This window comes from Myzus persicae, unplaced genomic scaffold (genome assembly GCF_001856785.1).
Source record: "Myzus persicae strain clone G006 unplaced genomic scaffold, MPER_G0061.0, whole genome shotgun sequence".
NCBI lineage: Eukaryota > Metazoa > Arthropoda > Insecta > Hemiptera > Aphididae > Myzus > Myzus persicae.
In genome coordinates, this window is record NW_019101246.1 from 426,404 (window position 1) to 443,486 (window position 17,083).

Consider the following 17,083-nt stretch of genomic DNA (forward strand, 5'->3'; position numbering starts at 1 on the left):
ACAAATATTATAAGCCATTTCAATACATTGTAGCGCTCAAATATATTATTAATAAAAAAAGTTATTGACATGGTCATTACGAGACACCCCGTATACTGTATAGTAGGTTCTACATGCAGTATAGTAATAATAATATGTTTATTTTTCATTTAAAGAAATATTAAAGAAACAAATAATTTTAAAATTTTAAATATGAATAAATTATAAAAATAATAAATCATTGTCTCTAAAAGTCACGTCGTGTGAAGGGGACAACAGTTATTATTTCAGAGGTAATATAATACAAATGAAAAAATAATTACATTAATTTATCCTCATTATCAAATAACTTAATAGTAATAAATAATAACAATAATAAATATCAATAAATATATTATTGCAATTGATAATAAATAGGTATTTACAAACAATTTTTTATCGTATACTTAACTTACTTTTTCTATTAATCATAGCTATTAAAATGTTTAATAGGGATATCATATTGCATGCATAAATGTATAGCTATATTAAATGGATCTTTTTTACCAAATTCGGTATTATATTTATTTATTTTAAATACATTGTTTTTAGCATGTTAGCAGTTCTTAGCAAACTTATCGAAGGTACCACCGCACATACTAATTTCGTAAGAATAAGCTGACTGCAATGGCGAGGAAAACCATTTTTATAAATGCTAGGTGATAAAATATTTTTTAATGGTATAGACCTACCAAACATACTCCTGAATCTTCTAATAGTTAAATCTATGTAAATTCAATTTAAAAATCTGTCAATAATGGCACCAAGACACTTCACAGATTCTGCACCTCTTATATATGTGCAGTCACAACTACAAGTACCCGTAAAATATAATATATTATAACTGTGTATTTTAATGGGTTTATTAATATCAAGACTTCTAATTTTCGATATGGAAAAAGATAGATAACATGTTTTACTAAAACTAATTGCTAAAGAATTTGCATTAAATTATTTTTTTAGAGATGTCATAATTTTTTATACTTAGTGCATTAAATTAATGTTATTTAAATCATGAATTAGAATCGTTGCGTCATCCGCAAAACAGAAAATAGAGTATTCAGTATCCAAATTAAGTAAGTCATTTAAATATACAATAAATAGCAATGGTCCTAAAACAATACATAACACCACATCATTAAAAAGATTTAAGGAACTCACCACATCATTAATACGAACCTGTTGGCTACGATTTTTGTATAGTATATGTACAATGTAATGATTTCAGAGCAGAATGGTTCTCAAATATCTATACGACAGTCAACAATACCACTCTATTATAATTTATAAGTATATTAAATATAAATGTGTCGTGTGTAGGTATGTAAGTATAATATTATTATTGCATCGTAGGTAAGTATAATATCCGCACTCCGCAGTCATTTTACTCGTATGCATACATTAACGTATACAGGTATTACGTAATATACAAACGTACCACGATAACATGTAATATCATTTACAATATTAGGTAGGTACATAATATTATGGGTATGTTCACACTTTACGAGTCCCGTTGTCCAAATTATAAAAGCGTCTCTTTTACTTTTTCGAAACCTACCACTTGGTACTATATTATAAATGTTTAATATAATAATATAGGTATTTTATATATTAGGTGTGTATAGTAGGTACTATGTATATTAGTATATATTATATACTACATGCATTATACCTATTATTTTACAATATATAATATATGTTTGCAAAAATATTTAGTCGGTATAAATTTTTTTTTATTGATTTATATTTCTCAAATTTTAGCTGTAGAAAACTAGTAGGCAATAATTTAATAGATCCATATATGTTGAATGGATTAGGTACAGCCAACATAAATAAAACAGAATATTGACAAAAGCTATAATATAGATATATTGTCTGAATTCTCTCACATAAATATCTGAAATTATTAGATTAGTCAAAATAAAAATGTAATTGTATTTTATTGCCCATTATTTTAACGAAAAAAGTTTTTTTTAAATATATTTTATGTATCATAACTATAAAATTAAGAAGGCATAATGTACATCTACTTTAATGTTCAAAATCGAACCTTGTAACTCGAAACAACTATGAGAAATCATTAAATTTTAAGCCCCCCTTCTCATTTAAAAATACATCGTAAGCTGCTGATACAAAATTATAAAAAAATTTAACTTTAAAATTCTAACAGTAAAGGATTTATTTTTTCCTTGTCCAACAATCTTGAAATTGAATAAATTTTAATATTCTAATTGAGCCACAACAAAAGTTATGACGATAAAATATATAAATACATTTATCTTAAAATTAAATTATCCTGAATTAATTATATAGCCAAAGTGGCATAGTGTCTTAAAAAACACATGTTTAAAATAATAACAGTTTTAAATTATATAATAAAAATAAAAAACACCTTGTTTTTTTGTTTTGCTATTATCAACTGATACCTACCATATTACCTATTTATAATTATATAGATACAATAAATTTAATTATATACTTATGAGTTGCTATTTAAATGTATGGTATTAAACATTATTTTTTTTATTTTAATTGAATACAACTCAATTTGTTTTATTATTATAATTATAAGTGCAGTCAATTGTGTTAAGGAACTCAAAAACATTAGATGAAAAAGTTGGATTAAATTGATTAACATATAGGTAGGTATTTAATAAATAAAATATGACGTAAGAAAAAATTGTATCAAGTAATCGATTTATATAAATATTATTCAAAATATATTATAATTTCATCAGTGCAAATGGGCGGCTCCCTTTTTTGGTCAAAATTTACCCTTCCCTTATCGGCCAGTGTTACTTTTTGGCCAGTGGTTTTTTTAACATTGTTACCTTCAACTGCGTGAAAAAATAATAAAATAAAACAATTGGCAATAAACTGTTATGACATAATACATTAATGGAATAAAATTGTATATAGTCTAATAATACATACCTATATAATAATATAATAAGATAACAAAATATGCATTCTTGAATATGTAGAAAGTTAAGATTTCTTAATACATTAGTTGAATAAAAATCAATACAATCTTATAAAACCAATATAATAATAATTATGATAAAAAAATGTACATAATATCGAAGTACCTAATTGTTTTCTATAATGCCTATAGTATAACATATTATTATAAAGGGGCTGGAGGAGAAAATTACTGGCACCATAGTTCCTCCTCCAGTCCTCGATACCATAATAATAATAAAAAAAAAAAACATATTATTATATATTAGATAAGATGGAAAGGATAAGGTATAACATATTCTCATTACTCTGTGCTACCATAGACTCTTAACCTTTTCTGGGCCATGGACCCCTTTGAAGTATAAAATATAATCATTAATCACGGACCCCCTCCCCACCATCAAAAAAAATATTAATTTAATGATAATACTAAAACTTGATACAATATTAAATTATTGTGATTAATCACTTTTTATAATAGTTGAAAACAAGTTTCAATGTGACATTTGCTGTTTTTTGATTGCAGTATTGCCTTGAAATTTGGGGCCGTATTGGACAGAGCAATTCGCATATCGTCCTTAATGGCCAATGTATATTCGATTTCTTGCCTTAGTTTTAATTTTGACTATAGTAGAAAATCCAGACTCATAGAACTATGTAATAGCGAATATAATCAGAGCTCGCGGATAAGCATTCATCAACGAACACCAAAATTCGATTACATTTTTTTTGTTTGAAATCAGGGATGTGCCATTTCTTTTGATCTCAAATCAATTAATGCATACATAACAAAGTCTGAATCATTAATATTGCATTAAGTCTACTAGAAAAGAACTCTACGTAACCATATTTCTGCTTTCGAGTATGTAAAATCCAAATAATTGTCAAATACGTTTTCAGGCACATCGAGATTTGCACAAATTTGCGTTTTTATGGAACTGGATAAAACAATATTATTTTTTGAAAGCTCGTGTTGGAAAGTCTGCTAAATTTTCCGATTGAAGTCTTCTTTTCCAAAGGGAAATTTTATTTATAAATGCGTTTATTTTTTCGGACGCTGTGGACGCGTGTCACTGCTCGTCTTTGAATTGACATATTTACTTATCTTAACTATTATGTATTATAAATGTACAGTTTCTACTTCAAAGGTTCATCAAATAATATTATGAATTAATTTCAAACAAATTTATTTTTGGCTTATTTCAAACAAACTCAGCCTACCCGTGGACCCCCGAGTAACCATCTACGGACCCCCGGTTAAGAATCTATGCTCTATAACTGTTGTTCCCAAACTGAGCACTTTCGGCACCGCGTTCTACGGTTTATGGTTATCAATGAGTATTTTTTTTGTTCTGTCTTTCGTGTTATTCACAGCAGGGCGCCATGGCTAAATCGGGTCCAAAAAAAGGCATCGCGTAAAAAAAAGTTTGGGAACCGTTGTTCAATACTACCATAAGCTCTATTGCCTATACAGTCATAGGACACATAACTATAACTAATTGGGCTGCGTTTTACATTATACTATATCAAAAAACTAACAAGGAATAATACTAGTTTATCTTTATTTCCAAAAAATCAACTATGAACGAAATTATACTTACATTGAAGAGTGAAGACTATAAAAATAGTAAAATTGCCAATCGTTATACTTTGATATTTTTTCACCCTGCAGTTGTTGGTAATAATGTCAATAAAAAAATCACTGGCCGAAAACGACGATACCCGTTTAAATTATAAGATTATAGGTACCTGCCTGTTTAATTCATTATTTACTTTTGTTTATTCTTCAGAAAAATAATGGGTCCAACTGAACATATTGTTGGGAGGGCGCGTTCACAATACCCATTGTCTTTAATGAGTATTTATTTTAGATCATATTATACGAGTAGGGTTCTAATGTCATGAAATTTATTTTTATAAATATACTCTAATAATGCATTTTTGGACCTATTCACTGCACAAATGTAAAAGGCAAATGAATCCCTAAATTATTATTATCGGCAGTATAAATTTGATCCACTCCTATACATAAGTCATAAGTAGAGTTGGGATTCGTATATAAATATGTATTTTTACTAAAACATGATAAATTAATCGTTGTAAATTATAAAATCGTTTCACGTGATTTGCAATAAACTAATACATATTTTATTTTGCATGTTTTTACATATTTGGTCATGAATTCATAGGTATACATTATTTATAAAATGTCTGCTTTTTATTTTACATATTTCATTAATTTTGACAAAAAAATCCAATATTTAAAATAATTTCTCGATTTCAGCATCAAAATTGGTGGTTTAGTAGTATTATACATTTATACTTCAATAATAGTACCTACTATAAAAAATTGTAAGTGTATATAGATATATAGGTATTTAAATTTAACACGCTTACATATTTTTAAATTTTTTTTTATTACATATTTTTTACTACATATTTTATAGGTGAGGGTAAGTGTAAAAACCAAATCACCGTGTTTTAATTTTGAAAATTTAAAACACTACATGGTTTGTCATTATTTTACTTCGAATCGACTAAATTATTTAAAATTGTATTTTAATTTAACACGTTTACATATTTTCGAATTTCTTTTATTGAATATTTTTGGTTTTTTATTACATATAAATCCCACTATCCCAGACCTAGTCATAATTTAATGCCAAAACATTAATTTCTAGACTGATGAGAAAATGTATCATACAACATACAACCACTATGCAATGTTGTAAATTATTTAGCCAAATTAATATCATACCAATTATGTATTAATATATTATCATGTTATGTCTCACCAGGATGTAACTGTTCAGCAGTAACCAATACTAACCATGGTAAATGGTAATAAAAAATAATTATTACCTTGCAAATTTCATTAAAAAATCAATCAAAATTAAATATTTATATATGTATGTTCAAATAAAAATTACATTTTAATATCTTATAATATAATTATTTTAGTAACACAGCCAACTTTAAAAAATTATAAAACCGTCTAAACTCTTTAATCTCATCACACGATTCTGGGTGGAGCTCAAATCACTACAATTGTACAGATATGAGAGATAGGTTTCTTATAATATTAAGTGACTCACAATACGAAATTCATTTAATAGAGCAAACTAGTAATATAAGTTATACTGTTATAGGTACCTAACATAGTAATATACTTATATTATAGTTATATGATATTATTATATTGATGATTTGGAGTAAAATAACTAATGATACCTAACCAACACCTCTTAAAAAATATCAATATTTATACCCAATAATAAAAAACTACATAAAAGATAAGGCGCAATCTAAAAATAAAATTCTCATTTAACTAAAAAATCACTTATGTTTCAAATTTTAAACGTTTGTGAAAAATGTAAATAACTGTTTTTTTTTTATTAAACCTAGTTTAAATATGATGGCAAGGTACCCCTCACTATTGATGGTAGGTAACAAACCGGTCGACACTTTTTTGTACAGCATAACTTATCTGTATATCTTCTAAAACCGATGGAATTAAAAATTAAAAATTATTCATACATAAAATATTCATACATTGTACAACGGAAAATATGAACTTACAAAATTTTACAACTCCTAAACAGTTAGGTAACAGTGGTGTGCTCAGTTTTTTTGAGAGGAGGGTTTGAATTTTTGACTATTCTCAGACCACGTTATATATACATTCATTACATTATAATATATTGTGTTTTTATATGACAAAAATAAGCCAAAAAGGGATATGACACCCTCGCCTCCCGTCAGTACCCCATTGTTAGGTACTCTATATTTAATTGAAACGTTTGGATCAAATTTTAAGGGACTACATAGAAAACTATTTTTTGTGTTACACTGGCATTGCAAGTTTATTTTTGATGCCGATTATTGAAACATTCATTATTTGTAATAATAGTATAATTTTTTCCGTCCTACTGATAGGGGGGTGGTAAAAGGAGAATGTCAGAATCTATTGAGTGAAAAAGTGGAAGTATACACTACGAAGCGAACAAGCGTGTTGCAGTCCAAATCAGATTAAAATATGTATGCTGGATATTAGCTATATATAGATGTTCTATATGACTATAATATTATGAAACAGAGACATGACACAAAATCGTATGTGTGGCTCGTATGTGGGATACCAATTTCAGTATTGAGCGAATTGCATCTCTCACCTGTGGCTAGTGCCACAAACGTCTGACAGAAACATACTGAAATTTCTGACCTCCCGCCCTTGCCGTATAATATACTATTTTTTCTATCGGACAGCAAATGTTTTTTTCCACCAGCGTTACGTAAGCCTCTCTCCTTTATTTGTGGCTATGTGATATAGTTGAACATATCGAAACGTTTTGTTTAATTACTTTAGGGTACAAAATACTATCAAGTGGGTGAGTTACTCCCGTAATGTTCTTTGCAACAGTTTAGTAGGACTTTAGTCTATATATACGGCAATAAAAGTTCGTTGTGGAATACCGTAATGTCGATGGACACATAAAGACATTTTCAGTTTGAACAATTATCACACATTCAACAAAATTGTTAAAAGTTAATCACGAACTTACAAGATTTTTTAACCGCGTAGGTATTAACCATGACCCTTATTAGGTGGCTAGGTAGACATTTATTAAATGATTGTGTTATGCATGATTCGTACTGATATAGGTATATAGAATGAAATTATATTCTATATTTTAATATTTTATGTTGCCGGCCACCACTCAAATGAGTAACCGCAGCCCAATAGCGTAGCTGGAGCTCAATCGAGGGGAGGGGGCTATTTAAATACCATATTATTTTATTATCTATACAGAAATATACTGAAAATCACGGCTTCGAAAGTGTGCAGTTTTTTGTAGCAAATCCTTTATAGTTTATACGCTATTTAGATGTATCTAGGTTTGAATGTCTACAAGTGTTATTGCTCAAATCATGGACAAATCGGAGTCAGTATAACTGACTTTGTGAAATAATTCGATTTGAATGGGCAACTGCAATTCGCGGATTGGTTTAACACTTGATATATCTCTTAATGGAGCATTGGAGAAACCACTTTTCCGAATTATTTCAAGTTTGTACGTTTAGTAGTTTTTGAGTTGTAGCAATGAATAAGTGAGTGAGTGAGTGGTATTTGCATTTTATATACATAAGACTAAGACATCACCAATAAAAAAACCTCGAGCGGCTCAAACTACTCCACTATAGCAGCCTATAAGACTAATAATTGAAAATTGTAATTATATCGATAAACAAATACTAAACAAAAGGTAAACGACATACTTACATTACAAACGCCTATAAAAACGTAGCCATACCACAACTATTTGTATGAGTTTGTTGGGTTGATCTTCTTTCTTTACCTTAGTAAAGGTTGTGTTTTCTTAATATGTGGTAGCCACGGTTTAAGGTAGACCGTGGTAGTCAACACAGATTAATGAAACAGTCATGGTCATTGGTAGTAAGTCGTAGCCACGAAGGTTAGGTTAGGTTTAGGTCCACGATTTTAGATGTACAAGTTACTCAACGTAGCATTATTTTCGATACCCAATGTTTACCCTCGATTACGGCCTACGAATTAGCGCCCAAGCGGAAATTAATGTAGTTAAACAATGCATTTTTTCGTCACAGATAAAATAAAAAATATTGAATCTGTGCTTTCGTGATGGATACATTTTTTTTATTTCGATATACCTATATACAATTATGTACACTGAGAGCGCTAGCTGTACTTCTTCCACAGATATATACACAATGTAAATGTGCTTATACATCTGTGACTTCTTCCCATGGTGAACAGCTGATTTTTGGGGATGATTTGCGAGCATCAATCTAGAGCAGAGGTATTCAAACTGTGCTTCGCGGGTCCCAGGGGCGTAGCGTGAGTTATTGAAGTGAGCCGCGTCCTATAATTGAAAACCAATAAATATTTTTACGAAAAACGTTTACTATTATCTTTGAGGCACACCGGCTTTGAAAGATGTAACACCTTTTGCAACTTCGCACCAGTGTCAGACCGCGTTTTCTGCGTTAACTGCAATTAAAACAAAATTGATCAAAAGTGAACGCTGAGAAGGAGACGAGAATAGCTATTTCCAAACTTGAGCCACGATTTGAACATATTATGAAGCATAAGCTTATTTATCCATCTCCCTAAAAATGTAGTATTGAGTATTACTGATTTATATTTACTAGGACTTAACATAAAATATTTAATTACAATTTTTTCTACACAATAACTACTTATTTATAATTGTTTTTATGTATGTAATATGGTAAATAAACAATTAGTATAAATGATAAAATATAAATTACATTCATATAAACATTGATTTTTTTGTCATTTATAATTTGGGAGCCGTGAACATTTTGTGAAAACTTAAAGGAGCCGTGGGATGAAAAAGTTTGAATTTCTCTGCTCTAGAGAACAATTATTTCTATACTGCATTGAATAACCTGCATATAACTTAAATCGTGGTACAAATGTCTCGTGCAGGTTGCGCCACCATTCGCCTGAAGGCCGGATTTTATATTGTGTTCAATGTAAAATATTAAAAATGTCCACATATTTTTGATGTTTTTGTTACTATTTCTTAAAAATGAAAAATAGTAACCAACTAAGAATCATTTTTAGTGATTATTGCGTTCAGTTAGGTACAATTTAAAATAGTTTTGATTAAGGAAGTTGTATTATATTATAATTTAAAATTTAACAACTATATTATGTTACAGTTATTATATTAGTTTAGATTGCTTTGCAAATTTTTTTATTTTTTTTTTCTAGTGGCGTCCTCTGCATCATATACAAAATACATTATAGATTGTAAATAAAATGTAACAATATTTTTAGCTGATGCATTTGCAATTATTATGATTTTTTATTTGAGTATTTGGGTGTGCATGGGTTTTTAGGTAGCACATTTATTCAAATAAATACATTTGTACGATATGTAGACTACGTACCATGTCCTTGTAATATTATAACGATTTTTACACAATAATTACCAATTGGTTCCGAAACATTGGTTTATTTTAATAATCTACACAATAAAACATAAAATATAGTACCTATGCTGGCATACAGATTATTGACATTTGAACAAAAATGTATACACATTGGTAAATACAATTTAAAGGTATATCTCCATTACGACTAGTTTAAAAGCATAGAATAACAGTCGGCCTTCGTCCGATTGGTGGCGTGCTCTGGTGATAAATTCTGAACTTCCCAACCGCTGTGATTTTTTGCGTCTATTTCGTACCATTAAGGGAAATGGGAGCGGTGTCACCTTATCAACTCTATACTCAGTTCAGTCAGTTCACAATAATTATTAGAACATAACTTTACTGGGCGGTCAAACACCAAATCTAGAGAACAATTCTTGCGCATTCCCACCACTAAAGTGCCTAGATAATAAATTTAGTATCTAGGCTCTCCACCCACCGGCCGCCAGTATTTCAAGCGCTAGAGGTTCTAGCCACATGGTGGGAGATGCGCGAACGAGTTGCACGAATGCAAGCTAATCGTGAACAGAGCACGCATCGTGCATTCGCGCATTTGTGCCATTAGTTATTAGCTTCACCAGTTCACCACATCAGAGACGTCTTTAGTCGTGGTTATTAGTTATTACCTAAATAGTAAATACCTAATATAGGAATGATGATCATGGTTTATAGGTAAATCATGATAAATAAGTCATCTTTGAACTTAATATATTTTTTTTAAATATGAATGTTGGTTATCGATCTATCATAGACTCCTTGAAAACGATTTCCAAAAATTATTGTACTCATAGTGAGCAATATTATGCTAAACAAATAAAAAATGCGACTGTTGTATGTACAAACCATTTGACTCCAGAAATAAAATTGCATTTAATTACTGAACAATGTAAATTGTGGCATTCACCTGCCAATGAATGTGAGTTTAATGATCCATTCTGGGCATTTTATTGGCCTGGTGGTCAAGCTATTTCCAGGTAAAACAAATTATGAGGTATTATAATCATATGCAATTTGCTTTACCCAATATTTCTATTTTTTGTTTTAGGTTTATACTAGATAACAGCAAGTATGTGAACAACAAAACGGTTTTGGATATCGGTAGTGGTAGTGCTGCATGCAGTCTTGCATCAGCTATAGCGGGTGCCAGTCAAGTTACGGCTAATGACATAGATCCTGGTACAGTCATTTTTATTTTATTTTTCCTCATAAAATTAATTTTTTGTCTTAAACAGTTGCATGTGTAGCAGCAAAACTGAATGCTCAGTTAAACAACATCAACATTGATGTACTGTCTAAGAATATTTTGTTGAATGATTGTTCACAATGGGAAGTCATCATAGTTGGAGATATGTTTTATTCAAAAGATATGGCTGATGTACTGTGGAAATGGCTGGATTTGCTGTGTAACAAAGGGAAGACTATACTGATTGGTGATCCGGGTAGACATTGTTTTAAGCCTGAAGATCATTTGCAAAAGCGTTTAAAAAAACTTAAAGAATACAAATTAACAGAAAATTGTTGTTTGGAAAATCGAGGATTTTCCACTGCCTCTGTTTGGATTTTAGGATAAAATTATTAGATGTATATTTTTTTTATAAGAGAAATATACAACCTGTAGAAAATGGCACAGTAAGCACATGTGATTAGAGTAGTTTTTTTTGTACATAAATTAATTGATTAAGAAATCACCCAATGGACAATAGCAACACTACTAGGAAGTAGTTCTTAAAGAAAAAGATCACCTATTTAAAGATTTTTAAAGATTACCTTTTTCAAGGTATATAAGTCCCTGATGAGTGAGTTTTAATGGTTAACTAGACGTAAGAAGAATCACCTGTAATATACTGTAGATTCTTCTTCAATTGTTTTGATGCGTAAGTCGTTCAAAATTAGATTTGAAATGTAAGGTGGAGCATTAGTGATTTGGTATAGTGTGTTATTCTGCTAAGTTTGGTTTTTTAGTTAAGCTCTACAGTTGTAGACTTTAAGTCTACATCGGTTTTGGTAGAGACATATAGTTAAAAGTTTGATTTTTGAACTTTGAAATTTGTTTATTTATAATATAGTTTTAAGCATATGAAAATACGAGTTTAGAGTTAAATCTTTTTGACCTAATGTGTTGGTTCCATTTAAATCTCTTATCTGTGAAGCATAAATATTTAACAGCATTGGATGAAGGTACATATATGAAGTCGGGCAAAGACTGTGTTGTAAAGGCAAGGTTGTGTGTATAGATTTGTTGCGGTTTAATTTTATTCTCCATTGAGAGTACCATACAGAAATAAGATTCAAGTGAGATGGCAAAATGGTCATAGGCCTTAGCTGTAATGGAACTACCAATGTAAACTACCATGAATAGAGATTATAGCTTTATCATCATAATAAATTGGGAGCAAGGGTGTCTTGGAATAAGGGTTGATCCAAGACATAAATATTAGGTATATTAATATAAAAATCCTAAGCTATTTTATACACAAAATTATTGATAACATTTGTCCAAAAATATTAAAATTATACAATGCAATTATTTTTTTTAAATTATTAAATAGTTTGTTTTAATCAAGGAGCTGATAACTATTTAATTTTTCTGCACTATAAAATCCAGCCTTTACTTGCCTACCACCAAAAAATCTACCGTTTAGGTCAACAACAGCTGTAATAAAAAAAAAAACAAGTTGAATAATTAAATATATATATACAATATTTACAATGATGTTACCTTTGATAGCTGATTCTATACGTTTAAATTCCACAAATATCCGTACAGCTTCTTCATGATCAACATTTGGAACTTCGTATATAACTACTTTGTTGACATCCCCATATTTAGTGTTGCATTCATCTTTTACTTCAGGTTCGAGATCTTGATCGACCTCACCAGGTCCAACCATATTTCGTAATAATACTACCTATTATTAATAAATTAGTGCCAGATTTGTACAAGTCTAATTGAAAAATAGCAAAAATAAAAACTATTGCATAGTATTACCTTTGATTGTTCTTTCATTATTTCTGTGATACTTTGTAAAGGTTTGGGAGGTGGCGGAGCAGGTGCTACAAAATCATCTTGTATCATACCAGCCATAGAAGTTATGGGTGGTGGTGAAACATTACCACCTGGTTTCTCATGAATGATCCTACCACCTCTTTTACTTGTTTTTTCTACTTGTAAAGCCACTGAAATACCTTGTTCTTTCTTCCCCAATCCTTGCCCCTCCTGGAAAATAACCAAAAATTATTTCCAATAATGTATAGGTAACATACTTTGTATTATGTACAGTGTGTCTCGTGAGTACTTACCCATTGCAATATCTAATGAGATAATAACTATATCATAAATCTGGTTTTTTTTATTATACTCACAGAGACAATAACTACATATATTTTTTGGTAACAATTAAAAATGTCCATTTTATCATTTATTTTTCTGAAAATGTTGACCTTACATTTTATTTTTACTAATTTCATTAATTATAATCATTTTTTCAGTTTATAGGTAAAAACTAGTTTTTTGTGGGTGATTAGTGGGTAGGGCTAATGGGTATCATCACAAGACACCCTGTATATACATTTATTATCAATCAATTTTGGTGGCAGCTCGTGCTATGGTGCACAGGAACAAGTGAATTACTCAATAAAAAATAATGTTACACATCAGTCAATAACAAGGTATATCAGAGCACAATCAAATTGTGCACTCAACTTATTTTTATTATGCAAAAATTATCAAAAACAACTTACCATACACCTTAAATTGTTTTTAGTTAATCATCCTTAAGGTTTAAATAAAAGTATATTATGTCAATGGTCTACATATAATTTTTAACTCACAAGGGGGAATGACAAAAAAATATCAATTTAAGTGTAATAAGAATTTAGTGCTGAGATTTTATTACCTTAAAACCATATTTGGCCATTATTTTAGCAGCAACACCCATGCCCATACCAATTCCAGAAGTCTGCTGAGGTCCGGGTGATGTTACAAATGATTCCTGCAATGACGGTGGAGGAGCAATTGCGGCACCAGGGATTCTACTCATGGGCTTTGGTTCATCTTCTTCGCTATCACTATCTTTACGTCCACCAAATCCTGTAAATCCTGTTTTGCGTCTTTCATCTGTATTGGGTGTAAAGCCAGCCGGTAAATCCATCATAGTGTAACCACTAAACAAAAGATCAATTAGAATTCATACCAATTGTACCCTATAGACAATCATATAACTTACGGGTCTCTATTTTTATTTCGCTCTTCTCTTCGTTTTCGTCTTTCATCATCTTCTTTTTCTTTTTCTTTATCTCGCATGTCTCTTAAATCTAAATATTAATACATTTAAAATGTTATAATTTATTAAAACCCTAGAATGGCTCTGTGAATTACACTTACCTCTAACTACTCTTTCGTAATCATTGGGAATCATAGGGTCATATTCATTGCCATCAAAAGTCCAGTCCATAGGTGGAAATGACGGACGTTGAGGTTTTTTTCCTTCCTATTGGTGTTTTTTGCATCAATACATACATTATGAGATGATTTGATGATAAACAGTATAATCACATGTAGTAGATAACATAATATATGTTTATTTATTTATTTATACGTATTTATATTACTCGGGCAATGGGAAAAATTGTAAAGCCAAGTCCTGGGTCAAACATGGATTCATCATCATCTTTTTTCTTTAAATCAATTACTGGTGCTAAAACTGATGTGGATTTACGGGTTGCTTCTCTTCTTGGCTAAAAGCAAAATATAATAATTGTATAAAATAACAATATCCTAGTCTTTAACAGTAGAAGTTATACTTACTTACAATTATCAATATTTAAAAAAAAGTTATGATTCAAGAAATTATATACCACAAATTTGTTTAAACTGATAAAAAATGAAATTCACATGATGGCTCCTTTGATAAATTTTGAATTAAATGAATTACAAACCTGAGTTTGAGCTGCTTTTTTCAACTGCATTTGCGACTGGAAGAGCTTCATGCCTGATGACCAGCCGTCAGATTTTTGTTTAACGACATCGAAATCGTCGTACAAAGACATTATTTACTTTTCCTCAGTTAGCTAATTTTAAACAAAAAAATACGTGTTCAATTGAGACTTGAGAACAATTATTTACACAAAAAAAAAACACAAAAGTAAACACAAAAAAATAACTATATTGTAAATGGAAATAACTAATCGTTTACTATTAAATATTTCAACCTATATCAATACAATTGTAAATTGTTGTAATCACAAAATACTACAGCAGCGCACGATGGAACATTAAAACAACACTGTCCTTACTAGATACCACGGTTGTAGCATAGAACAATAAATATCTACAACCGTGATAACAAGTCGAGGGATATTTCTGTTTTTTTTTGTCCGAGCCACGATTTAAGATATATCTTTACTCCAGTCTATACCAGTGGTTCTCAACCTTTTAGAGCTCGCGACCCCCCATAATGTCACCAAGATGTCCAACGACCCTTTTATAATGTAAGCTTTAAAAAATTGAACCAACTGTTATTATTGTATTTATTTGTGTATAGGTATATTTTACAAAAAAAGATGTATCGGACTATCCAAAAATATATATATATATATATATTATAACACTTACTACTAATTATACGATTCTAAGTGAAACAATTTTTTTCCCACATGGATTGACGACCCTAAAATAATTGTTGGCGACCCCCCGGTTGAGAATCGCTCGTCTTATACTATATTCCTAATGTTAATATATATTATTGTCCTAAGTAACTTGTAATGAAGTAAATATTTTTCAATTTATAAGTATAGATAAACAAATACAAACATTTTTTTTTTTAAATTATGTGAGCTATTATAGGAATACACATTGCTGGTACACAATTTATAAGTTATAAGTATACTAAAAATATTTGTACTGTTACCTTTTGAAACACATAAAGTAATGATAGTTCTTTAGTCTAATTACATGAACAATTTTAGGTACCGATTATTTGTATTTTACCTATATGAAAACAAGAAACTTTTTTTTTTAACTAACTTAACATGAGTTAAAAAAATAATATTAAATGTTGGTTAACTCTTAAATTAGTTCAATTGATAGACAATTTTAGATAAACTTTTAACTATTAACATGATTTGGATTTTAATATAACTTAACTGAGTTAAAAAATATCATTAACTTGCCCAGCCTTGAATATTTGTAGGTAATATAAATAAAAAATATATGTTTTGTTTAAATTGTACAAAATAATTTTGAACAATTAAAACAATGCTGATAATCATAACTGGGATCCCTAGTCTAGTACATAATTGTAAAATATATTAAACAAAACTGGTAGGTATACTTCCAAGTATAATAATTAATAGCTAATAATTACATATTTAAAATAATACCGTTTTACTAGGTATCTATTCTAGTTTAATAATAATAAAAACATTTAAATCAAATAAAACAAAACTGGTATACTACTTATTTAACAATAATAGACGGAACAAATCTAGTTTAGCGTCCACGCGAATTTTTCACTTTTTTTTTTGAAACCTAGGTAAATCAACGTTTTAAAAACGATGGTTCAAAAAAAAAATTGGTGAAAATCAATAGTTTTTGAGATACAACTTTTTCAAATTTGAATTTTTCGGCAATTTACTTAAATAAGTAATTTAAACACGGTTTGGATCATTGCCGTGTGGTGATTATATTTTTGCTTTTTTTTTTCAATTAACTATTTTTAATTTGGCCAGCATTGCGCAATCCATATCACTAATTTTTAGGTCGATAATAAGACTTATCAGTTATATGCGTGTGGTTGACAGTCGTTGAAATAATACGTAATTATACCTGTTACTAATAAGTAATAATACTGTTAATACTTCTGCATAATCAAAAAAATAACGATTTTCTGTGTTTTACGCATTCGTTAAACGCTCTATTTTACTTAATACAAGGAATATAATACCTACTTTAAAATTAAGTAAAATTTAAATTTAAAAAAAGTAATAAATATCAATATATTTTTCATAAGTTTATAATTTATATTCTATATTTAAGTTTTACAAATATCCAAAATCTATTTCAGACTCTATATCTTCTTCAGATTCCGATGACTCGGTCAAA

At 29.3% G+C, this 17,083-nt stretch overlaps 2 protein-coding genes across 2 annotated transcripts; one reads left to right on the forward strand and one right to left on the reverse strand.

Annotated features, from left to right (window-relative positions):
* Window positions 1–10,429: 10,429 nt before the first annotated feature.
* Window positions 10,430–11,614, forward strand: LOC111028343 (electron transfer flavoprotein beta subunit lysine methyltransferase-like). Its single transcript, XM_022306955.1, has 3 exons — window positions 10,430–10,955; window positions 11,027–11,157; window positions 11,214–11,614. The coding sequence occupies exons 1-3, from the start codon at window positions 10,705–10,707 to the stop codon at window positions 11,549–11,551; spliced, it is 720 nt and encodes a 239-aa protein (XP_022162647.1). The 5' UTR covers window positions 10,430–10,704; the 3' UTR covers window positions 11,552–11,614.
* Window positions 11,615–11,740: 126 nt separating this feature from the next.
* Window positions 11,741–15,265, reverse strand: LOC111028342 (splicing factor 45). The gene is made up of 8 exons (XM_022306954.1): window positions 14,920–15,265; window positions 14,593–14,718; window positions 14,366–14,471; window positions 14,208–14,295; window positions 13,878–14,145; window positions 12,971–13,198; window positions 12,701–12,890; window positions 11,741–12,634 (listed from the first exon to the last, which is right to left on the reverse strand). The coding sequence occupies exons 1-8, from the start codon at window positions 15,028–15,030 to the stop codon at window positions 12,537–12,539; spliced, it is 1,215 nt and encodes a 404-aa protein (XP_022162646.1). The 5' UTR covers window positions 15,031–15,265; the 3' UTR covers window positions 11,741–12,536.
* Between the last annotated feature and the right edge of the window lie 1,818 nt (window positions 15,266–17,083).

Excerpts from the sequence above, each read along its gene's own strand:
- LOC111028343 (XM_022306955.1), top strand. The coding sequence starts at position 10,705 with ATGAATGTTGGTTATCGATCTATCATAGACTCCTTGAAAACGATTTCC. Across the intron at positions 10,956-11,026 it reads GGTGGTCAAGCTATTTCCAG|GTTTATACTAGATAACAGCA; the intron begins GTAAAACAAATT and ends TTTTTGTTTTAG. Across the intron at positions 11,158-11,213 it reads GGCTAATGACATAGATCCTG|TTGCATGTGTAGCAGCAAAA; the intron begins GTACAGTCATTT and ends TGTCTTAAACAG.
- LOC111028342 (XM_022306954.1), bottom strand. The coding sequence starts at position 15,030 with ATGTCTTTGTACGACGATTTCGATGTCGTTAAACAAAAATCTGACGGC. Across the intron at positions 13,199-13,877 it reads TGGCCAAATATGGTTTTAAG|GAGGGGCAAGGATTGGGGAA; the intron begins GTAATAAAATCT and ends GTTATTTTCCAG. Across the intron at positions 12,635-12,700 it reads TATAGAATCAGCTATCAAAG|CTGTTGTTGACCTAAACGGT; the intron begins GTAACATCATTG and ends TTTTTATTACAG.